The following is a 24,355-nucleotide window of genomic DNA, read 5'->3' as shown; positions in this document are numbered from 1 at the left end:
ACTGGCTAAGAGGGTTTGGAGGCCCGGGTTTACTTGTCTCTAAAATGAGGACCCTGTGGGTCCTTCCTCATCGTGTTGGGAGGGTGATGTGGGCTGGTTCATGGAAAGCTTGCAACTCCCTGTCCAACACACAGAGTTCTGGGTACCCACCTGCTGCTGTTTGGGAGGTGACGTTCATCTTCACGTGAGCACTCCTGTACACACACACACACACACACACACACACACACGCATACAGGCTCTGACCTAGAGGTTTCTCCCCTCTGCTCTCATAGCACAGCTGGGTCAAGCATCTCTTACCTTATTTCTCACACTATTTAAAATTGTTTGCTTGTCCATCTTCCCACCAGATATTAGCCTTTATAAGGGCAGAGTCTTTTTCTTTTTTTTGGTCCCTTCTCTCTCCCTATTATCCTTGCTGCCCCACCCCACCCCCACCCAACCCCAAGTCCTTTGCTTGCCTTTTATCTATGGGAAACTTTAGTCAAAAATAAGTTTAACCAGAGAAATGAGAAATGTGGAAACAAAGGAAAACAGTCAAAGGAGACTAATGAATAATAATGTAGTCATTAAACATAGTCAGGGACCTCTAGTTCCTTCTCAAGAGCTGTGGATAATATTCTGAGCTATATCCTATGAGCTGCTTAATAGATACTGAAACCCCAGGTGGAAGAAGTTAATTACATGACAACCAGATTGCACCCATGATTTGAGTTGCCACAATTCTGAGAACTGGCCTCAAAGAAATGGAAACAAACCGACTCGGGAACTGAAGCTTAACTGTACTGAAAACAATCAAGATGACGCCAGTCAGACCACTGACGACCAATTTCAAGATGACGGTCAAAGCTGACTGTGCTGTTTCTGCATGGACCCCCCTCCCTCTGTCTATAAAAGCTCTTGCCCCACTGATTGCTAGTGGTTGGGGGAGCAGGCCTTTGGACAAACTTCCATTCTCCCAACTCTGCCCCCTAGTTGCAGGCATCTGAAATGAAGCAAACCTTCCTTTCCATCAGCCTGGCCTGTTTACTGGCTTTTGAGCGGCAAGTAGCTGGACCCTACACACCTTCCAGTAACATTTTTACAGACGGTCTGCCGACTGAATTGTCTGGCAGGACTCCAGGACCCAGGAGGAACTGTGCTACTCTTACTGAGGACTCAGGTGCTGGGACACCAGCTTGCTGAGCATCCCACCCGCTCTTTCCAGTTGCAGAATCTGCTGATGGCCATTGGCAGTCACTCCAGACCCCCTTTCCCTGGCACCATGGGACTCATTTGCCAGACCCTCTAACTGCCCCTCTCCCTGGGCTCTGCACTCCAATCTTGATCCTGTAAGTGCCCTCAAGGAATCTGGCAAAGATGTCCACCTCCCCTTGAACATCTTGGACATCACGTGCCTGATGGGGGTGAAAAGGGGGCTTGGAATCCTGCTTTGCCTTCCCTCTGGCTTCAGCCTGTCTCCCCCCAGCCCCACGTGCCCGTCTTGTGTTTAACGACTTCCTTTCCTGCTTCCGTTTCCCTCCAATTCCTCTTTCTCCTCGCCTAAGCTTTGGACCTGCCCGGGGTGGCAGGTGTCGCTCTAGTGATACTCCTGCTAAAGAAGCCACTGGTTACTGCCCAGGGAGCCTGTCGTGTTGTCTCGTGGCAGTGCTCAGTGGTCGTCCAGGGAAAGCGATGCTGGGCAAGGGGAAACCACGTGCCCTGATTCTGCCTTGGAGTCTGTACTATATTGGGATGCAGCAGCTTTCTTCCAGGGGGGCCTTTGGGAAGGTGCAGAGTATGTGTTGCTCGAGATTCCCCTGAGATGGGCGAGTCTATGAAGAGCCACGGAAACCACTAGACATAATGACAAGCAGGCTATAGCAATGAGTTATCCCAGGTAATGAGAAGAGAAAGTGGTGTGGTTCAGGGGACAGCCTGAACCAGGAGAGGCTTGGAGGTGGACGAGACGCAGGACGGTGAAGGGCTTGAGCAAGCAGGTCATCGGAGGATGGAGACGGGAGGCCAGTGCATCTCGGGAGGCCAGGAGTGGGTCTGAGCAGCCTGGGCAGAGGATGGTGGCTCTGACTTGGCAGCCCAGAGCAGCGGTGGGGCATTCTGAGGCATGGCAATGACAGGGGTCAGCTCTGCAGCCAGGCGGTGGAGATGAAGACTGAAGGTCACGGCTGGCTGCCCTGAGACTCCCCAAGGGGCCCTCAGCTCCCCAGCTTCCAGCCTCACAGGCCCCAGCCCTGCTTCATGCCCCAGCCGCCCACTTATGAGCCAGAACCCGGCCGAAGGAGAGGGAGGCTGCGGAGGGAGGGAGGACCCAGGAGTGGCTCTGAGCCTCTGTGCTGGGATCCATTCGTGTCCTGAAGCTGGTGGCACCCAGCAGAGCACAGGGTGTCCTGGGGAGGGGTGCAGGATGAGGGCGGGCAGGTTCCAACCCTGCCTCTCTCTTGGATCTGAGAGAGGAGGTCCTTAAGGTGGGCCCAGGCACCAGGGGCATCACCCCCAGAGGCTTTGGAGAACTCCACATCTGTGAGTGGATGTGGGAGGGCCGGGGTAGGGGTGATGCCTGTGATGTGGGCTGGTTGGGCTGAGGATGGCTTTGAAGAATCCTTAGAACCAGGAGGACCTGTGGAGCCCCATGGCCCAGTGGGATTCAGGAATTCCAGAAGCCTGGCCTCTGCATCTCTGACTTGTGATGGACCAGATGGCCCGACAGCGCCACCTGCAGGAAGGAGGCCGCTATTCAGAGAGCAGAGCAGGAGGGTGGAGGCGGGAGTGGAGGTCCCGAGGGAGGCCGGCAGCCTGCCTTCGGAGAAGGGGGTTGGGTCTGTAAGGCAGGCATCTGTGAAACGCTCCTTATGCCTCTGCTCCTCGGGCTTCAGCTTCTGGCCAGAGAGGATGAGGTTTTCTCCTCTCTCCCATCCCCCTAAAACTTCACATTAACCCTCTAAGTGTCCCCTGGGCTTCTCTTGCTGGGGTGACAAAACTCAGGCCTGATGGGCAAGTGGCCCAAGAAGCAGGATGACCGCAGGGCCCTGGAGCCCAGGGTGCACCAGGAGGGCAGGGACCACCTGACTGTGTGGATTGGAGCCAGTCACCTCTCCCTGGGCCTCAGCTTACCATCCAAACCCTTGTTTCCCAGAGCCCGACCTCCTCTGACATGTCGGGATCAAAGGCAAGGAAGGGGCCTCCTCTTCCAGCTCCCATTCCTAATCCAGAGCGAGGAGAACAGGCCCATCCCTGAACCCCACACTGCCCTGCAGCCTTCACTCCCTGGCTCCGGGCCTCCCCACCGACCCCACACCATGGGGGGAGGGCGGCCAGGAGAAGGACCGTGGTGTAGAATTGTCGATTTGGATCTGGAAGGAACTTTGGAAATGCTCTATATTCTTTTTAACTGAGATGACTTTCACGTGACATGGACCATCTTAAAGTTTATCATCCAGAGGCATCTCATTCATTTGTCTTGTGCAGCCAGCATGTCTGTGTAGTTCCAAAACATTCTCATCCTCCGAGAGAAAACCCCACACCTCCGTGAAGCACTCAGCACCCTCCCCAGCACCTAGCCCCATTGATTCATCTTTGTCTGTAAGGAACTGCCTATTCTGGACACTTTGCAGAAATTGAATTGAATGGTATGCTCCCGTTTGTGCCTGGCGTCTCCCGCTCAGTGTTGAAAGTTCATCCACACTGCTGCCTGTGTCAGTGCTTGATGCCTTAGGCTGAACTCAGTGTTGAAAGTTCATCCACACTGCTGCCTGTGTCAGTGCTTGATGCCTTAGGCTGAACTCAGTGTTGAAAGTTCATCCACACTGCTGCCTGTGTCAGTGCTTGATGCCTTAGGCTGAACTCAGTGTTGAAAGTTCATCCACACTGCTGCCTGTGTCAGTGCTTGATGCCTTGGGCTGAATCATCTTCCGCTCTTTCATTTCTCTGATTCTATAGATAATGATTGACAGTTGCAGGTATGGAGGTCACTTTGCAGGTTTGCCACTTGTTTCTTTTATTTATTCCACTTATTTCTTTAATCTATTTTTAAAAGTTATTTATTTATATTTATTTTTGGCTGTGCCGGGTTTTCGTTGCTGCGTGGTTCCCTCTAGTTGTGGTGAGTGGGGGTTACTCCCTAGTTGCAGCGTGCTGGCTTCTCGTTACAGTGGCTTCTCTCATTGCAGAACACAGGCTCTAGGGCCTATAGGCATCTGTATGTGGCACGGGGGCTTTAGTGGTTACAGGTCCTGGGCTCTAGAGCAGAGGCTCAATGATTGTGGCACACAAGCGTAGTTGCTCTGAGACATGTGGGATCTTTCCGGACCAGGGATCAAACCTGTGTCTCCTGCCTTGACAGGCAGATTCTTAACCACTGAGTCACCAGGGAAGCCCTATTCCACTTATTTTTGCCCTAGTGGTTCCCACTGTGCGGAGAAGGAAGCTGAGAGCCCAGGGGGAACAAGGACCCTGTCAGAGGGCGCTCGTCTGGTGAGCGGCTAGACCAGGGCTGGAACCCTGGTGATATTTGATTCCCAGGTGCCTCCTGATTCCCACGGGCTCAAGACAAGTGGGCAAAGAGGGCAGGGGGCAGAGAAGCCTAGAGAAACCAGCTGGGGAAGGTCACTGACATGGGGGTATGACATGGGCGAGGGGAGGGGAGGTGGGCCCCTGCTGCAGCTTCTCCCTCTCCAGCCCCTCCTGCCCACTTTCCACCCAGCCGGTCAGCACCCTTCTGACCCATGCGCTTTGCCTGCCTCCGCTTGAGGTCCCTTGTCTCCACCTTCCTCCCCCACCTCCAGTGTGAAAGCTGAGGCCCTGGGGTGAGCACGGGCCCTAAGGTGTGGCTCTGGGGCAACTGCTGCCACTTTTACCTTAAATCTCCACTTTGTTCCTGTCCTTCTGCCGAGGCCTGGTCAGCCTTCCTCAGACCCAATTCTCCCTCCTCCAGCACAGCCTTGGGCTGACCTCTGCTCCCCCAAACTCTGTGTGGGACCCACAACCCAGCAGGGTGCCTTCCGGGCTCTGTCCAGACTTCACGTGGTCCAGGGAGGGCTGGAATAGAGGTTGTTTTTGCCTAAGAAGCTTCCTGTGTCCTGACAAATCCCAGTCTTGCTCCAAATGGGCTTTGAGAGTGGAGATAACTCATCATCCACATGCTCTCCCCACACCACACACATGTACACACACATACAGAGACACACAAGCACACATGGATACACACAGAGACACACACAACACACAAACACACAGAGATATACATACAGAGACACAGACACAGATATACACACAAAGACACACACAAACACACACAGATATATACACAGACACACACACACAGACACATAGACACACACAGACACAGACACACATGCAAACACACACAGACATACGCACACAGACACACGCACACAGACACACACATAGACCACAGACACACACACAGGCATACACACACACAGACACAGACATATACACACAAACACAGACATATATAACAGACACACAGACACACATAGACATACACACACAGACACACACACAGACATATACACACAAACACAGACACAGACACACAGATACAGACATACACAGAGACACACACACAGAGACACACACAGACACATAGACACAGTCAAACACAGAAACACAGATACACAGACACACACACACACATACACACGGACACAGACCACAGACACACACACAAAGACATACACACACACAGACAGAGACACACACACAGACACACAGACACAGTCACACACAGACACACAGATACACACACAGACACACACACAGACATATACACACAAACACAGACACAGACACACAGATACAGACATACACAGAGACACACACAGACACATAGACACAGTCAAACACAGAAACACAGATACACAGACACACACACACATACACACGGACACAGACCACAGACACACACACAAAGACATACACACACACAGACAGAGACACACACACAGACACACAGGCACAGTCACACACAGAAACACAGACACACACACAGACACACAGATACACACACAGACACATAGACACAGACATACACATATAGACACACACACACAGACACACACAGACACGTGGACACAGACATACAGACACACACACACACAGGCACACACCGCTTCTCGCCAGGAACTGGATCCTCCTCTGCTCTCCCCAGTCCTCCCATCTGCCTTGAGTGGTCGCTCCAAGCAAGAGAGAACAGATTAGAATCTCAGTAGAGTCTCCAGAAGCTGGGGTACAGATGAAGCTGGGGAGGGTGGTGGAGAGGCTCTGTCTGCAGAAGCCTGAGTCCTCTGGCCGCTGAGACTTCCTGCTGAAGGTCCTCGGGTTGAGACACCACAGCTGGGGGCTCTGTGTGCCCACCATGGTGCCACACACCTGGAGGCGTCTACAGGTGTCCAGGTCTCCTTCTCACTGAGGTTCTGCCAGAACGGGCCCTGGAGGGACAGTGGAGGGGCAAGGCCACCCGGCTCTCCAGCAGGGTTTGGTAGTTCCTCACCAGGTCCTGGCTCAGAGGCGCGCTGGGCAGCAAGGCCAGCCTGGCCGCCTGCTCCCGGTAGTGAGGCAGCGGGTTCGGGCAGGGCCAGCTCCTGGCCAGATCATTGGGAAGAGGGTTGGGCATGAGCTGGAGGCCCCCAGGCTCATACCTTCCACCAGCTGAGAAGTGCCGGTACCTGTCGGGGGAAAGGTGCAGAGAGGACAGAGGTCAAAAGGGAGACTCAGGGGACAGGGCTGGGGAGGTGATGTTGCCAGCCATCAGCCCATGGGGACCCCTTCCAGCCCTCTGCCCACCTAGACCCGGACCTAAGCCCAGTGGCCTGCACCCTGCGTGTATGTTTTGACGTGAGGCTGGTGACATCATGCTATGTGGTTGGTAGTCTTCCACCCTGTGGTCTGTAAGGGACTCATTCAGATTCTAGCTATTTTTTAAGCCCTCCCACCTCCTCCACCAATGCCTTACTCCTTGTTCTCAACACCACAGTTACAGAAGACCTTCCTGCTCTGACCCACCACCCTCTGGCCCCGATCTGCAGACATGCAGTGTTCAGTTCTGCCTTGGGAAGTCCAATTTTCACACAACAGAGTTGAATACAGGGCTTCTCTGGTGGCTCAGTGGTAAAGAACCTGCCTGCTAATGCAGGAGGCATTAAGAGTTGAAGGTTTGATCCCTGGGTCAGGAAGATTCCTTGGAGAAGGGCATGGCAATCCACTCCAGTAGTCTTGCCTGGAGAATCCCATGGACAGAGGAGCCTGGGGGACTACAGTTCATGGAGTCGCAAAGAGTCAGACATGACTGAACAACTAACACTTTCACTCTGCCTCTGGCTCTTTCTGTTGATAATTGACGTCCTCACGACATCCACTGTCTGTCTCACACTTTGGGTACTTGGAGGGTGTGGGCTGGCATTGAGAGCCGTCTTTCCACACGTGTGCAGCGGTACCTGCCTTTCGGAAGCTCCTGGAGGGCAGGGACTGAATGACATGTCTCTGTATCCCCAGGGCCTGGCAGGTGTACAGCACACAGCTGGATCCCCTGAACTCCCCTTAAGTCATCAAGCCCCTCCTGTGCTGTGGTTCCCTGGCCTCCACCCCTCCCCTCCAGCTGTGTTCAGACAAGAGTGTGGTTTTCAGGACCACGGGGGAGGGGAGGCAAAGCATCAGAAAGAGGAATGGAAGGGGGAGGGGTCACCTGGACACAGGTGGGCTCCCTGACGAGGGAGCTCCTCTTACTTCTTGGAGGCCTTGGGGGGAAGGATGTTGCCGTGGGTGTCGAGTGGGGGCGCCCTCACTTCACTCCTCAGCTTGAGCTTCTCCACCTCTTGGAGTTCCTTCATCGTCCTGAAGATCACCTGTTTCCTCCTGTTCACATCCAGGAAGATTGGAGTACAGGAGATGAAGGTCAGGAAGCTGTTTCGACCCAGCCAGGAGGGAGGGGGCACAGGGGGCTCTGCCGGGGGCCGGTGGTGGGCCCTGGAGTCCGTCAGCCAGCGCCAGACGTTGCTGTCGTAGGGCTTGTCGGGCCTGGAGGGGAAGGTGGCTGGCAGACGCCCGATGTCCAGCCAGGTGTGGAAGCCCCAGGTGTGCTGGGCGGTGTCCTTCCAGGGGCAGGTCAGTCGCTGGCGCACCTTGGCCTTCATCTCCGTGTAGGGTGGTGGCTTCAGGGCCAGCTGGTAGTAGGCTTGCTGGGTGAAGCCGGGCAGCTCCTTGGGCTCCCTGGGGAGGAGGAACTCACGTTGGGCCCACGTGCCGGGGGTCGGGAGGGTCTCATGGGCGTGGACCATCTGGGGAGAGACAAGGGAGTCTGGGTGCTCTGCCTCTCCTCCCCAGAGAAGACCAGCTGCCAGCCACTTCTGGACTTGGGTTCTCATTAGGACCTGGTGGCCTGGCCAGGGACTGTTTCTGCCAAGCCCTTGAAGTGTGTGGCCACTCTGTGTGATTCGCATACAACCTCATCAGTCTTTCTCTTTCCATCTATCGGGTTTTGGCTTTGATTCCAGCCTCTTTCCTCAACTGACGTGTTTCCACTTCTCACTCAGCCTTCATCCCTCCTCCCATGCTGGGTCCCCAATTCCTGCCTGGGGTCTAAAGCTCCTCTCCAGAAAATGCTGCTTCCAAGACGAGTGTGGAAGGGAAATGGTTCTCCAGGGGATGGGCCAGGGCTTTTCTGTCCCGGCTCCTCCCCTCCCCAGCTTCTCTGTGACTGCTGCATTCCCCTCATTCCTCACTGAGATACAAGCAAGTGCAGGAAGCATCAGATGGGGTTCCTCCCCTTTCTTCTCCTTTCCCCATGGAAATACACTAGCAAAGATGTACTTGACATGTTGCTAAACACTTATCCACGTCTCATGTAACCCTCACAGGCTTCCCACGTGGCTCAGATGGTAAGGAATCTGCCTGCAATACAGGAGACCCAGGTTCGATTGCTGTGTTGGGAAGATCCCCTGGAGAAGGAAAATGGCAACCTACTCCAGTATTCTTGCCTGGCGAATTCCATGGACAGAGGAGCCTGGCGGGCTACAGTCCATGGGGCTGAAGAGAGTTGGACACGACTGAGCAACTTTTACTTTCATGTAACTCTTACAGCCATCGAGCAAGTGCTATTGTTCCATCTCAAAGATGCTAAAAGCAAGGCACAGGAGGATGAAGAACTCACCCGCAGCGCTGAGCAAGGATGGTGGAGTTGGGGCCCCAGGCTGTGCTGCTTGGGACCCCCATGCTTCCCCAAAATGCCTCTCCTTCCCACTGGCCCTGAGGACTTTTCTATTTCCAAAAACTCATCCATTTCTTGGGCCCAGTCCACTGAGTCAAGTCCACACCAGCACCCTGGGGGGAGGGCCTGAGAGGTCATGATCAGACATCTCCTCTCCTCTCCTCTGAGCCCCGTGTTCACAGGGTCACAGGATGAGGGTTCATGTGCCAGGAGCTCTGCTGCCCAGGGGAGAGCAAGGCCCATCCCAGGGTGGGGACAGCCCCTCACCCAGCGGGATGCAGAAGGCCGCTGCAGAGTATTGTGTTCCTGCCTCCTACCTTCAGGAAAGTTTCTCTCACTCGGGATGGGTTGTCTAGCCCTCCAGGTGGTCTTTGCAGATGGCTGGCCATTTTTCTGGGCTCCCCAGCAGCAGGGGCAGCTTTGTAGGGAAGACTTTCTTGGCAGCATTGTTTGCTGCTGGGGTTGCTATGGCGATACTTCCTGGGTGGCAACGCAGGGAGGAGGCCCTTACCCCTCCCTGGGAGGGCTCACCTGTCCCTTGGTACCTGGCTGCCTTTCAGGTGAGGTGGGTGGGGGATAGAACTTGTAACAGGAGCTGCTTCAGGGGAGGGATTTCTTGCTAGGAAGGCAGGGGAAGAAAGGCAGGGTCGCTGGCTCCCAGGCATCCTTCCCTAACGTTGGGGGCTGGGGGGTTGCTGGGTAGGCCTTTCTCTTAGGGAGCTCTCTCCAAAAGGCCCAAATTCCTCCAGCAGGTTCAGAGATCCCGAAAAGAGGACTGTTATGAGGGACCAGCACGGGAGACCTGCAGCTGACTGCTGAGTTAGAGGAGGTACCAGGGTGGGGATGGGGGTGGGGGTGTGGGGAGTGCGGTGACCAGGCTGAAGCCCTCTGCACTCTCCTTCCAGGGCCCTCAAGCCTTGCATCTTCCCCATCGCCAGGTTCACTGTCACACGCTTTCCTTCCCAGCCCCTCCTCACGCCACAGGGACCAGACACCAGAGCGCACAGACCAGCACGTGCCCTTGGGCTTTATTGGGTAGGTAGTTACAGTAGTGTTCTGGAGCCGGGGCCTGTGTACGTGGTCAGCAGGGACCCAGGGCGGCTCTCTACGAAGCGGTGGTGCCAGCTAAGGTGGGCAGGCAGGCCAGGTAAGGCGGGCAGGCTGGCTGGCCTCCACCTTCTGTCATGTCTCTCTGGCATGATTAGGCTCCTGATCAGAGAAACGTCTCTTGGGCATGTGGGGGCAGCCACTCTGGTCCAGGTACTTCCACCCCCACCTCAACTCTTGACCCATAATAAGGGCCCCCTTTACCAGGATTTCTTCGTGCAGGAAAGCTGACTTGGAAATGGGGGCTGGTGGGAGGGAAGGGCAGTGCGAGGCACCCTGGCAGGCAGACCCGCTCCTCTGGGCACCCACTGCAAGGAACTCTCAAGGGAGGGGCCCCGAAGGAACCGTGCATTGCAGCCCTCCCGCCTCCAGGAGCCAAAAGCAAGGAACAGAAGCAAACTGGAACCCCTGCCCCGTCATCCTACCCCTCTTCTGGCAGTCTCTGGATAATGATCTAAGAAGATAGGCTTACGTTTATAATTAGAGGATAATTTGGAGCGTATACACTATTTACAAGGGCCACCTTGCATGCAGCAGGGAAGGCGGAGGGATGTTGTTGGGCACAGATGCCAACGGTCTGGGGGCCCCTCCTCCCTTCTCACCCTGTTTCTGCTGTTCCCACCCTCAGTGCCTGGTGGGGAGTTGGGGGCATAGAGACCAGCCCCCAGGACCTTGCTGCTTGCAGAAGGCCCAGGAGTGGCTCAGACAGGGCGCCTGCTGTAGCATCGCCAGTCCGGGGAGTGGGGCACTGGGCGAGTGGATGGCCCCTGCAGACTGTCCTCGCAGAGGACTCGGAAGGCCGGCCCCCGAGCGCCTGGAGAGTGAGTGGATGGCTTGAGGGGCAGGAGCCCTGCCTCTACCGCAGGTCAGGAATGCACTGAGTCCAGCCAACGCTGCCGGGGCCCAGCAGGTCCTCCTCCAGGCCAGGGAAGCTGATGTCCAGCAAGATTTTGCTGAGGCTGTCATTCATCGTGTCCAGGATCAGGCCCTCGGTCAGAGAGCGGTTGGCCGAGAGGCCGGCCACCTGCGGCTCGGGGGAACCCGGCTTGGGGACCTCCATGTCGGAGGGCAGGCAGCTGCCGAAGGGGTCAGTGGCGAGGTCAAAGGGTTCGGAATTGAGGAGCTCTCGGGGGGAGTCAAAGAGGGGGACGCTTTTCAGAGGGGTGGCACTGAGATCCGCGAGCTCCAGGGAGCCCGGCAGGGGGCCAAAGGCACCCTGGGGGGTTCGTACGGGGCTGAAGTCGAGCCCCCCGACTTTGGCTGGGGGTGTGAGCCTCCAGGACTCAGGGGTCATGGGGAGGGCAGATTTGCTGGGGGTGGAGGAGGTGGGCAGCATCTCCTTAATGGGTGTCTTAAAGGGGCCTCCGTCTTCTGGCGGGGAGCCGGGCTGGCAGGTAGGCTGCGGGGGCCCTGCCAGGGCTGGTTGGGGAGCCCCCGGGCCCTCGGAGAGGAGCAGCTCGGGCTCCTCCAGGCGGGGCGGCACGAGGTGCTGTTTCCTCCGAGACCGGCTCATCTCCCGCCCCTCCCTGCGTTTGATCACCAGCAGGTCGGAGACACGGCGGGTGGGGGACCTGGACCCAGTGCTGGAGGACTTCTTGGGCCTGGGGGTTGGGGAGCAGGACGAGTCCTCCCAGGAGTGGGATGACTCTTCCTTGACCGATGGGCAGGGTGAAGGCCACGCTTCCAGGGGTGGGCTCTCAACTTTGATGGGCCTCCCTAGATGTGGTGTCTCCTCCCCAGGCTGGACGTCTTCCTCCTTGATGGACGGGACAGGAAGCAGAGGAGAGAGTCCTTCCGCGAGGAGTAGCTTCTCCTCTGTCACCGGTCCTGCCGTGGGCAGAGAGGCCACCCCCTCATCCGCTAGCAGCACCTGGAAGGGAAGCAGGACACGCTGAAAGGGAGCCCCACAGAGGCCATCAGGCACTGGGGCGAGGTGGGGGGTGGGACACAAGCTTATCACTGAGACGAATGACGTGCTGGTTTGGTGCCGTTCCTCTTGTCTTCAAGGTCTTGAAGACTATTAAATATGAGACCATGTGATGAATGGTGGTTTAATTCTGGGGGCAAAAAGAGCATTTTCTATGGTGCTGGTGTAATTAGCACCCATCCAAGAGAAAATAAAAGTGGATGTCTGTTTCATACAAGGACTTAAACAGAAAAACTAAAACCATTCAAATCCTGAAAGGAAATCTAGAGATGTACTCTCTAGAGTACGTTTATAATCTGAGGGTCAGCAGTGGGATAAACCTTCTAAACCAAGACTGGAACTCCAGAAGCTGTAAAAGAGAAGAGAGACATATTTGACTATATAAAAATAGAAATCTTACTGTGGCAAGAGAGATCATAAAGTTAAGAAGCAAGCAAGAGGAGTAAAAAATATCTGAAAAGACCAAGTTATACACTTTTTAACAAATCCCTGTAAGAAGACAGTCCGTGAGTGTAAATAAGCATCTCACAGTGAACGATTCCAAGTGACTGAGCGTGGTGAGCGGCTGCTGACTTACGCATAAGGAGAAGATGAAATGAAACAAGCAAGTATCCTTCACACACTGGACATGGGCAAATATTGTAAAAGGGTGATGATACCAATTGCCGGCAAATGGGTCTTGTTGGTATGTATGTGAGTTACCACAGATTTTTCTTAAAATCAATCCTGCAGTATTTAATAAACTTTAAAACACTTGCCCCCTCGGCAATCTCATGTCTTGTTCTCTACCCACAGAAATAAAAGCACCAGCAAGAAAGATACTTGCAAAGGTATTTATTACAATGTTGGTCATAGGGCAGAAAAAGCCTGAAAAAATGTGCCCATGAAAGCAGAATGGTTAGAAAATTTATGGCAAAGTCACATCATGGACTATTATGTGCCATTAAAAAATAGTGAATAAGGAGCTTCCCTGGTGATCCAGTGGTTAAGAATCCGCCTTCCAATGCAGGGGACCTGGGTTCGACCCCTGGTTGGTGAGCTAAGATCCCACATCCCTGGAGGCCAAAAAACCAAAACATAAAATAGAAGCAATATTGTAACAAATACAATAAAGACTTTTAAAAAAAAGGTCCACATTAAAAAAATATATATATTAAAAAAAAAAAAAAAGTGAATTAGAGCGATGCCAAGTGATTGGAAGAATTTCCATGGGGCAGAAAGTGTAATACGACCCCACTGTCGAGGCTCTGGGTGGTGTGTGAGTATGTGTACCATGGTTACGGTGATCCATGTACGCAGAGCATGCTAAGAGCGTGAATGAGTCATGGGAGAAGGCATGCTAAACTGTCAACATGGCTTATCACGGGGAGCAGGGGGGACATGGGGAAGGTGAGGAGAGGCAAAATGAAGGAGGAAAAACTATAAGACTGCATCGAAACAAAAACACTATCCATGCTACAATCACATGAATGCATTTAAGGAAAATTATCTATGCTGGTATGTATACTTTTATGTATACAATGCTGGGCTGGAAGAAGCACAAGCTGGAATCAAGATTGCCAGGAGAAATATCAATAACCTCAGATATGCAGATGACACCAACCTTATGGCAGAAAGTGAAGAGGAACTCAAAAGCCTCTTGATGAAAGTGAAAGAGGAGAGTGAAAAAGATGGCTTAAAGCTCAACATTCAGAAAATGAAGATCATGGCATCTGGTCCCAACATTTCATGGGAAATAGATGGGGAAACAGTGGAAACAGTGTTAGACTTTATTTTTAGGGGCTCCAAAATCACTGCAGATGGTGATAGCAGCCATGAAATTAAAAGACACTTACTCCTTGGAAGAAAAGTTATGAGCAACCTAGATAGCATATTCAAAAGCAGAGACATTACTTTGCCAACAAAGGTCCATCTAGTCAAGGCTATAGTCATGTATGGATGTGAGAGTTGGACTGTGAAGAAGGCTGAGCGCTGAAGAATTGATGCTTTTGAACTGTGGTGTTGGAGAAGACTCTTGAGAGGCCCTTGGACTGCAAGGAGATTCAACCAGTCCATTCTGAAGGAGATCAGCCCTGGGTGTTCTTTGGAATGAATGATGCTAAAGCTGAAACTCCAGTACTTTGGCCACCTCATGCAAAGAGTTGACTCATTGGAAAAGACTCTGATGCTGGGAGGGATTGGGGGCAGGAGAAGAAGGGGATGACAGAGGATGAGATGGCTGGATGGCATCACTGACTCGATGGACTTGAATTTGAGTGAACTCCGGGAGTTGGTGATGGACAGGGAGGCCTGGCGTGCTGCGATTCATGGGGTCGCAAAGAGTCAGACACGACTGAGCGACTGAACTGAACTGAAAGTGATATTTTTAAGTTAAAAAACAAAAGCAAACCCAAGTCTCTTTATCTGAAATTGCAGCTACTTCCATCTCTGAGAAAGGGGCAGAGGGGCCCTTCCTTAATTTGTTACGGGCCAGGTCCTGCTCACAGATTCTTCTCTACGTCATGGTGGGGGTGTAACTTGCCCTCTCCAGCGTTCCAGCTCGACTGCTGATCTCAGCCAGGAGCAGCTCTCCCCAGGGGACTCTCAGCAACACCAGAAGATGTCCTAACTGTCACACCAGGCAGTGCTCCTGGTATCCAGCAAAGAGACCATGGATGCGGTTGCTAAGCATCTCTCAGGGCACAGGGTGCACCTCGCCCTCACAAAGCACTGTGCATGCTCAGTCGCCTCAGACTCTTTACCACCCCATGGACTGTAGCCCACCAGGCTCCTCTATCCATGGGATTTTCCAGGCAGGAACATTGAAGTGGGTTGCCATTTCCTTCTCCAGGGGATCTTCCCACCCAGGGATCGAACTCGAGTGTCTTACGTCTCCGGCACTGGCAGGCTGGTACTTTACCACTAGCGCCACCTGGGAAGCCCTGAATGTCAGCTGTTTGGAGGTCGAGAAACCCAGGGCTAGACTGTCCAGCCACTCTATGGTTGTGACTGGGCGTGCCCCAGGCCATGCCCTTTACAAGGCCCTCTCCACACTGCTGCCCCGACCTACTTCTTAAGCCTGCTTCCCTAGTGAACTCTTCCTGAACCGTCCCAGCCCATCTCCTATAACAATCACCCTCATCTCAATTCTCACAAACTCATCAGGCACATGTGGGCCTTCTAACATCGCTTACATTGTAAAGTTCCTTTTTATTGGGAATTTTTTTTTTTTAAGGATAGTTTACTAGGATTTTTTTTTTTTTTTAAGGCTATGCTGTGTCATGCAGGATCTTAGTTTTTTGACCAGGGATCAAACCCATGCCCTCTGCACTGGGAGTGTGGAGTCTTAACCACTGGACCACCAGGGAAGTCCCTAACAAGTTCCTTTTTGGCTCTAACACTATTGCATTTTCCTGTGCGTCGATGCCTGGTCTACCCACTAAATTTACAAGCTTCTCAACGGACACGGAGCAGAGCCCGTCACGGACTGGAGTCTTTCCTTGGAGAAGACCTAAGGCACTGACCTTGGGGGCGATGCGGACTCGCTTGCTGTGGCGGGCAAGCTCTGAGAGTGAGGCCGCCAGGGGCAAGGGCACCTTGACCGAGGGCTGCAGCACCAGCGACGGGTTCGCGGGGAACTGGATGGGCACCAGGTACGAGCTGACCCGCGGCAGTAGTGGCTTCATCTTCCGCCCTGGGGGAACACGATGGGTCGGGAGCAAGGTCCAGGGCCGGGTCCCCTCCCAGCCCTGGGTTCTTTGCTCTCCTTCCCTGGGCCCTGACTCCCGCATCTGCCCCCCTGTGGGTGTGCCCAGGGACCAGGCCTCCCCCTGTACTAACGTGCACCCAGGGGGAGTTCGGTTTTGATGGCCACGTTCCGGCGGAGATCAGGGTTGGGCCGTTTCTGCTGCTGTTTGGGACAGAGAGGGAGAGAGACAGACCTGGGTCAGGAGGGCAGGGGGACTGGGTAGGGGACCCCACCAGCTGCTCCGGGACCGGGCATGGAGTGGACCGACCGCCTGCTCCGGGACCGGGCACGGAGTGGACCGACCGCCTGGTCCCAGGAAGGTGGCAGCAGAGGCACAGGGTGGCGGGCGATCCTCCCACCTCATCCAGGTGTCCTCACCCCCAGGGTGCAAAGCATGGAGCTCTAGGAGGGCAAAGAAAAGCCAGGTAGAGAAGAGAGAGCAACGGCTGCCCATTGGACCTGTGCCGTGCACCTCATCAGCATCCTTTGGTGAGCCTGTGGCGGGTCCCCCTGCCACATGCTGCTCTGCTCAGGCCACCTTGATGAGTCCACGGGAGTGGGAGGTGGTGGCGGTCACCAGTGTTCTGATGCCCAGAAGCAAGGCTCTGCGTTCAGGGCTGGCAGGCGCACGGCCACAGGCTCCCATCTCCGGCTAACACCTTGTCCCTGTCACCGAAGCCATGCTGAGCGTGGAGGGGTAACAAGGCTGAGCCCCGAGCGGGAGGGAAAGAACCTTACTGATTCCGAGTGCTCGGGCGAGTGTGCAGACCCTGGGTCCAGTGGCTGGTGGTGGATGGGCATCGTGGGAGAGAAATGAGACCAAGTTACCACCAGTGCAGTCAAGCTGACCAGATGGATACACCTACTCCGGATGGACGCCCAGGGCCACCCTCAACTATGGGCTCTCCCGGGAGAGTGGAGGCAGCTAGTGGCAGCCTTGTGGGCACTCTGAAGCCCCAAAGTGATCACTTCTGACGAGAGATTCTGTAGGCTCCGTTTCTACTCTCCACTGTAAAGATCGGCTTTTTAACCCCATGTTTCCTAGACTTTCTAAGAATCACCTGAGATTCTTGCTAAAAACACTCCTGGGCTCATCCCAGGCCTACTGAATCAGAAGCCCCAAGAGGGGCTTGGGAGGCTGTATTTTAAGAAGTATCCTAGGCAGTTCTTATCACAGGGCAGTAGGGGCCACCCTGCCCCAGGAGGTCCCCTTTCTGGAAGAGGAAGTCCTCTCTGGGGCCTGGTCTAGCAGAGAAGGTGCTGTTCCTTAGGGGATGGTTGGCCCTTAACTCTGCCCTTAGCAGACAAGCTCATCCCAAGGAGGACTGGCTTCTTTCTTATTTTTTGGTGGAGAAGAAAGTTTGCTTTATTTAGGATGCTGGCAGCTGGGGTTGGGGTGGGGCGGGGTGGGGGGCGTGGAAGGATGGATTCCTATCCAAAGTTTGGCTGCCTGCCCCCCCTTCCCCACCAAGGACTTGTTTTCTTTTGAGATGGACATCATGGCCTCCAGCACTGGCTCTGTTTGGACAAAACCAGTACACTTACCTTAAATACCTGGTCAAGTGTCAGGTAGCGATTGGCACTGGGGTGAATGGTCCAGAAGGAGACCTTGCCGTTGGCAGACGTCTCACGGACGAACATGTCATGTAGAGAGAGGTTGTGGCGGATGGAGTTCTGAAAGTAGAGGACACAGCTCATCAGCTACTCTGTCCTGGGAGCGCCACCTCTGATGGCCCCGAGGAGGTTAGCCCCTGGCTTCGTGTCTCATAACCTTGCTTGCTGGCTGCTCTTGGGACTGTTCGCTTGGTAGGCTAGGTGACCTGAGCCACCAACCCAGCTGTCTAGTAGGGACAGAGACCGGGGCCGTTCCTGAGGTGGTGATAAAGCAGAGACCTGGACAGCTGTTGGGGGCTGGGAAAGATGAGTGAGGCTGTAGCAATAACCGGTAGCCAGAGAGGTGGGGGGAGAAATTACAATGCTGGGGAGTTCCCTGGTGCGCCAGCAGTTAGGACGCGGTGCTCTCACTGCTGGGGCCCAGGTTCAAAGCCTGGTCGGGGGACTGAGATCCTGCAAGTCACAAGGTGCAGCAAAAAAATAAAAAAGAAATCGGGAAGCTGGGGAATTTAGTTGAGGTGAGAGTGTGAGGCTGAGAGTTCTGCTGTGACCTAGATGTCCACTGATAGATGAATGGATAAAGAAGTTACAGTACATATATACAGCGGAATATTACTTGGCCACGAAAAGGAACACATTTAAGTCATTTGCAGAGACGTGGATGAACCTAGAGCCTGTTATAGAGTGAATTGAGTCAGAAAGAAAAAAATAAACATCGTCTATTAACATATATATATGGACTCTAGAAAAATGGTACAGACAAACCTAGCTGCAGGGCAGGAGTAGAGACAGAGACGTCGAGAGCAGACTGGTGGAAATGGTGGGGAAGGGGAGGGTGGGATGAACTGGGGGAGCAGCACTGACACACGCTGACATATGCCTGACATATGCCTCCATGCGTAAGACAGCCAGCCAGAGGGAAGCTGCAGAATAGCATAGGGAGCTCAGCTTGGTGCTCTGCGATGACTGAGAGGGCTGGGCTGGGGTCAGGGGGGAGGCTCAAGAGGGAGGGGATATATGTATATAGCTGATTCATGTTGTTGAACAAGAGAAACCCACACAATATTGTAAAGCAGCTATGTGCAAATTAAAAATAAGTAAATAAATAAAAACTATAAAAAAGATTCCTGCTGTGGGGAAAACAATCCAAAAGCCCCTTGGCTTGGGACAGAGCATCCGTAGGGCCCCTGAGCTGTGGCTATGAGACCTGCATGAGCTATGGCTCCAGGGCATCTGTTTTCCCATGAACATGAGGCAGAGAACATCCCCACCTACTGGAGAAGAGATGTGACTTTACAGGAGGTGAACCTTGGATCTTGCGGCTCCCAGATTATTTTTTTTTCATCAATATCTTTTCATAAAGCTACCTAGACACTCTAACCGCTATTCAGTGTAGCTTAGAAGTGGGCTCTGAGCGCCACTGAAGAGTGTGCATTACCCGGGGAGCGACAGATGAAGTGGCTGCAGGGCTCTTACTGATGGTTTTGCCCGGATTCAGTAGGGTCAAGTCTCAGTCCAAAAGATACGACTATCGTTTACGGTTCTAGCATCATCGGCACTTAACTCCTCCCCCCGCACCAGACACAGACTACCACTCTGCTGTGCAGACAAAACGACAGGCCTGGGCGACCTAGACTGTGGTTGTTGCGGGACATGATACCTTCCAGCCTGGCTTGGCGATGTGCTTGAAATAGGGGAAGTGGTCCTCGATCCAAGAGTAGATGTCTTTCAGGGTCATGCGCTTCCTCTCTGTGCTGTTGATGGCGAATTGTATCATGGCCATGTAGGAGTATGGGGGTCGTTCAGACACGGAGTCCGGCCAGGGTGCCGACGCTCCAGGGGGCCTCTCCACCTGAGGGCTCTGAGAAGCCAGAGGGAAAGAAAAATAGGCCATGAAAGGAGGGGTCACAAGGCCTCCCCTGCCCCACCCCCACCTTAAGAACACTCTCTAGAGAAAGCTTTTCTCCCACAGACCGGAACAGAAACAAACTCATCCGAGACCACTGTTCTATAGAAGAGAACTTTAGGATCAGGAAGGATTTTGGAGACGATCCCATCTAGTCTCTGAACACAGGACCACTTCTCTGTCATCGGTCATTTTGTTGAGAATATTGCCCGGTAATAAACAGAAGTCCATCTAGTCATTGCTGGTTGAAACCTTTCAGGAAAGTCTGGGCATATATTATGACCTTAAAGCACCGATCGTATGTTAAAACTATACCCGTTTTTCAGACCTCAGGGTTGAGGGACCTAGGTCTTAGTCCGATTCCTGCTCCTGATGTGATGTGAACAAACCCATCTCCTTTCAGTGTTTGTAGAACAGAAACATTCCCCAAAGTGTGGGCAGACAAAGGTCAGCAATGCACACATCTGGATAAGTCTGAGGCAAAGATCTGATCATCCATGTTTAAAAAGATTGAGCTATAACTTCAGGGAATTCCCTGGCGGTCCAGTGGTTAGGACTGTGCTTTTACTACCAGGGGTGTGGGTTCAATCCCTGGTCAGGGAACCAAGATCCTATAAGTTGCGAGGTGCAGCCACAATAAAACCCGAAAAATCAACTCCCTGCTTTGGGAATTCCCTAGAGGTCCAGTGGTTAGGGCTTGGCAATTTCATTGTGGTGGCCTGGGTTCGATCCCTGGTCGGGGAACTGTTATAAGATCCCACAAGCTATGAGGCACAGCCCCCTTTCCCCTCAAAAAAACTGAGCCATAACTTTATAAAGTACACAAGTTTTAAGTGAACAGCTCAATTTTCACTTATGCACACATTCACGTAAATTTTCCCCTTTAAAAATTATTGACGGGACTTCCCTGGCAGTCTAGCGGTTAAACCCCACATTTCCAAAGCAGAAGGCAAGAGTTTGATCTCTGGTGGGAGAGCTAAAATCTCCACATGCTGCTGACAAGGCCAAAAAACCCCACCAAATCTGTTGAATGAGGAATTAAGGGTATATATGAAGAGCAACCATGAAAAATAAACTCAGACCACACAAATGGGTCAAATCAATTTTGATTGGAGAGGTATTTAAAATTCACAACTCATTTTATTTGCTGTTAATTTGTCTTCTAATAAAGCAATCTTGTTAAAAATGCTGTACTCCTTTTCCACTGTCGGAATACCTCTTTAAAGTTCAAGGGGCTTTCTGAACTCAGGCCTCTTCATTAGTCCCTGAATACTAAGTACCTGCTAAGGATAGAGTGTTAAACCCAGTGCTGACAGGGTACAGGGTGAGCCAGAGGAATCTGCCCTCAAGGAAATTTCCCAGATAGGGGTAGCAGGGAAGATCCCAGGCAGAAAGGGAGCTCCAAATTATGCAGAATAACACTAAATAAAGTGCTAACATGAAAACTTGGCAATTCTGCTCCACAGCCTACTTGACCTACTTCCCTTCTTAGAAATTCCCTGTACTGGCTCTGACTGCCCTGGTGGGGGACAGGACTGTTCATTCACCTTGGCCTGACTCTGCTCCAGGTGACGATTCTCCTTTTCTTCCACCTCTTGCTTGATGCTGCAGGAGCCCAGCCCGTCGGAAGTCATCTTTCCAAGCCACTGGATGTTGGTCAAGCTGTTGTCCAGGGGGCAGCTGGCTGCCTCACCGCCAGCTACAGGGGAGACAACCCAAGACGCCACTTCGGTGCCCGATTCCCTGCCTGGCAGGTCCACCGAGACTGGCAGTTAGGCATCACCTCTCCAGGTGATGACTGTGATCAGGGATCACCTCTCCAGGACCTCTGCCCTTAAGCACAGGGATTGTGCATGCTGAATCTACGGTGCCCTTTTAGGATTTCAGGAGAAATTCAGGAGCAGGGCTCAAGTTGCATTTCAACCTGAGCCACCCTGAGCCTCAGAGATTGGTCAAGACAACCTTACAAAAAGCATGATCGAACATCTCAACAAAGTAAGTCATTTTTCCATCTCGTGTTTCTCCTTTATTAAGATGGAGAAAGATTCCTACTTCCTTATGTGGTCACTGCAAAGGAGAAATAGAATAATAAACAAATCCTTTTCCAATATAAAGAAGGCAACAGAATGCTGAATTACATTGCAACCCTGTCGACAGGGCCCAAAGATCTGGGTCAAGGTTTCAGCATGAAGAAGGCAAGACTTTCCCCCAGTTCAGGCAGACACCTGTGTGTGTGCCCTAGGTATCAGCATGGCTGACTATGGTCCTTACACCAGAGAGTGAAGGCTGGCTCCTCCCCCCTTTGCCTTAAGAACCACATACCACAGTTCTTCAATTTCTGCCCAGGAAGGGCTCCCGCTGGTCTTGGAAGATTCTCATCCCCAGTTGCAGACTTTGGTCCCAGGGTCTCGGTGATCACTTCTGTCCTCTTGGGGTCCTTGCTGGTTTGGGCTTGATGCTGGGGTCCTGGAGGGGGAGTGGGGGCTCCCCCACAGCTGATGAGGATGAACTTGTTGGGCCCGCTGCTGCCACTCTCCTTCCCTTTGGCGGTCAGTGCTGTGATGATGCTCTGGATGTTGGCATTGTTGGGGACGACCACCACTTGGGTGTTGGGCATGGTTGGGTGGTTCAGGATCTTGATTCCGGCTGGAAACTTGCAGGGGTTGGGCTCTGCCACCTCCTTGGGGGCTTGCGCTTGAGCAGGCTCTTGTTGGGCAGGGGGCCCCTTCGGCTCCTCCTCTGCTGTGTCACCTGGAGCATTGTGAACAGGAAGGGGCAGCCTCCGTCTTTTGAGAATCAATGGCCTACGGGGGCTAGTTTTCATCATGAATCTGCGCTTTCACTCTCCATTGAGCATCACAAGCGTGGACCCTGCAAAGGGCAAGGGTCAGTGGGAGGTCAAAGGTTTGTTAGGCTGAGAAGGAGGTTCTGTTAGGGAGGGGTCTTCCTCATCATGTGACCAGGAGTGTGAACCCACAGGCCCAGGTGAATGCTCCCTGGGTCTCTGCAAGGACCGCGGACTATAAGGAGATGAGTTCTATAGACAAAACTGAAGCAAACAGAAGAAATTCAAAGGGGGAAAGTGGGATAAGGTTGGCTGTAGGTCCACATAGTCAAGGCTCTGGAAGATTAAGAATGTTTTGGGAATTCCCTGGTGGTTCAGCCCGTTAGGACTCTGCACTTTCACTGCCAAGGGTGTGGGTTCAACCACTGGCTGGGGAACTGAGATCTGCAAGCCCTGGGGCACGGCCAAAAGGAATGTTCAGCTACAGAAACAAGCGGAGAAGCTACAAAAATGTGGAAATGTCTCTTCTTGCCTAGTCTAACACAGACCACTTGCGGTAACTGTCAGGATGAGGACCCTGGAACAGGCCATCCTGACAGAACTCTGATCCCAGGATCCATTCTAGCATAGACCACTTGGTCTGAGCCCACAGAATCAGAGGAAAAAGGCAGATTGTACCATTATACTACTGTCACACCGTTGAAGAAATCATCTCCCAGTGCACAAGACTTCAGACAGAAGGGAAACTGCTCTATTCAACATCCAGAGTAATGCTGAGGGGTGACATCGTTTCATGGGCTATTATGCTAGCACTGATCTTAAAAAAAAGTATATACATTTTTTTCTTTCACAATTTGCAAACTATTTATATAGCGACATTTTAGTACCTGCATATGCTTGTTCATATTTCAACTTTCTAAGCATGTTACCATCTTGCTTAACTTCTCTTCCAGAACCAAGACTATAATCCTTGTCTCCTGACTAGTGCTGTGCATTAAGGAAGAGTTTTATCTTTTAAAAATTGTGTTTTGTTGATTTTGACAGATCCATGGCATACTCTACTATTGTGTGAAGTAGTGAAATTCTGCTGAGAGGTACTTTGAGAGACAGAATAACTGTCTGCCTCGTCTTTAGAATATCTGCAATCTCCCTAGAAATGACTGTCACGCTCGTCTGACATTTGCCATCTGCTTAGAGGTCACAGACCCTCTCCACTCTGCTGCCTCCCTTTCCTTTATATCTAGGTTTCCTCTACCTTCAAATCTCAGTTTTACTTCCACCTCCTATCTCTTCCGCCCTCCCTTCCTCCCTCCACCCATCAATCAGTAGATGCTAGTATTTCTTCCTCGCCCCCAAAAAGATATTTTCCTGGTCTAAAGCGTCTTAATTTTTCCTTCTACTCTGACCAGCTTACTTGCTACCATTGCCAACACTTTCTAGCCGGGAGATTTCCGGAGCGGCTCCCGGGGACTCACCATCATCCAGACCAGGGCAAGGCTGCGGGGGTCTCTGGAACCCGGAGGAGGGTCCTGGGACAGGGCGCAGTGGAGACTGGGTTACCTAGAAGGGAGAGCACCTGGGCTCAGGGGAGTGTGCGAGCCGCGGCAACCAGCGCAGTAAGCTTAGAGGGACCCCAGCCCCAGGGGAAAGGCTGGGGGGCTTAGTGGGAGAGGTGAGGGGGGGGTGGGGGCCCGGGAGGCTGGATGCAGCAGCACGGCGCACTGTCGCCAGTCCCCCGCAACCCCCTGGCCGGAGCCAGCTCTCCGCGCCCGCCGGCCCCGGGCCTCCAGCCCGTCGCCCACTCACCTCGCTGCACCGTCGGCTCCGGGCGGCTCGGCGCTGCTCCGACCTGCGGGCCTGACCGAGACCCCGGCTGCGGGGCGGGGAATCCCGGGATCCCGGCGGGGGAGGGGAGGGGGGGGAGGGTGTCCCAGGCCCGGGCCGGGGGTGGGGTCCCGCTCTGGGGCTTTCAGTTTGTTCCGCTGTTTGAAATTGGCGCCGGCGGAGCGTTGCGGTCACGTGACGAGCGTAACCAATCAGCGTCGGCTTTGTATCCGCGTTCGGCC

The 24,355-nt window shown here is 53.2% G+C and overlaps 2 protein-coding genes and 1 long non-coding RNA gene across 5 annotated transcripts; 1 reads left to right on the top strand and 2 right to left on the bottom strand.

Annotated features, from left to right (window-relative positions):
• Positions 1–6,215: 6,215 nt before the first annotated feature.
• On the bottom strand, positions 6,216–9,716 carry TEX52 (testis expressed 52). 2 transcript variants are annotated; one of them, XM_086402412.1, is made up of 3 exons: positions 9,541–9,716; positions 7,703–8,294; positions 6,216–6,686 (listed from the first exon to the last, which is right to left on the bottom strand). In XM_086402412.1, the coding sequence occupies exons 1-2, from the start codon at positions 9,610–9,612 to the stop codon at positions 7,740–7,742; spliced, it is 627 nt and encodes a 208-aa protein (XP_086258538.1). In that variant the 5' UTR covers positions 9,613–9,716; the 3' UTR covers positions 6,216–6,686; positions 7,703–7,739. The 2 variants fall into 2 exon arrangements, with proteins under 2 accessions (XP_086258538.1, XP_086258536.1); XM_086402410.1 differs by having other exon boundaries at positions 7,744–8,294.
• A 65-nt stretch (positions 9,717–9,781) lies between these two features.
• LOC147372963 (uncharacterized) lies at positions 9,782–10,664 on the top strand. The gene is made up of 2 exons (XR_015164409.1): positions 9,782–10,052; positions 10,129–10,664. It is a non-coding gene; the product is annotated as an uncharacterized LOC147372963 (long non-coding RNA).
• FOXM1 (forkhead box M1) lies at positions 10,230–24,332 on the bottom strand. 2 transcript variants are annotated; one of them, XM_086402398.1, is made up of 10 exons: positions 24,096–24,314; positions 23,765–23,849; positions 21,827–22,375; positions 21,052–21,203; positions 19,259–19,459; positions 17,530–17,658; positions 16,723–16,767; positions 16,077–16,146; positions 15,761–15,930; positions 10,230–12,200 (listed from the first exon to the last, which is right to left on the bottom strand). In XM_086402398.1, the coding sequence occupies exons 3-10, from the start codon at positions 22,329–22,331 to the stop codon at positions 11,187–11,189; spliced, it is 2,286 nt and encodes a 761-aa protein (XP_086258524.1). In that variant the 5' UTR covers positions 22,332–22,375; positions 23,765–23,849; positions 24,096–24,314; the 3' UTR covers positions 10,230–11,186. The 2 variants fall into 2 exon arrangements, with proteins under 2 accessions (XP_086258524.1, XP_086258525.1); XM_086402399.1 differs by lacking the exon at positions 16,723–16,767 and having other exon boundaries at positions 24,096–24,332.
• Positions 24,333–24,355: the final 23 nt, after the last annotated feature.

This window comes from Bos grunniens, chromosome 5, assembly GCF_055505025.1.
Source record: "Bos grunniens cultivar Pamir isolate PY7600 chromosome 5, Bosgru_T2T1.0, whole genome shotgun sequence".
Lineage (NCBI taxonomy): Eukaryota > Metazoa > Chordata > Mammalia > Artiodactyla > Bovidae > Bos > Bos grunniens.
This window is presented reverse-complemented; position numbering and strand designations above follow the sequence as displayed.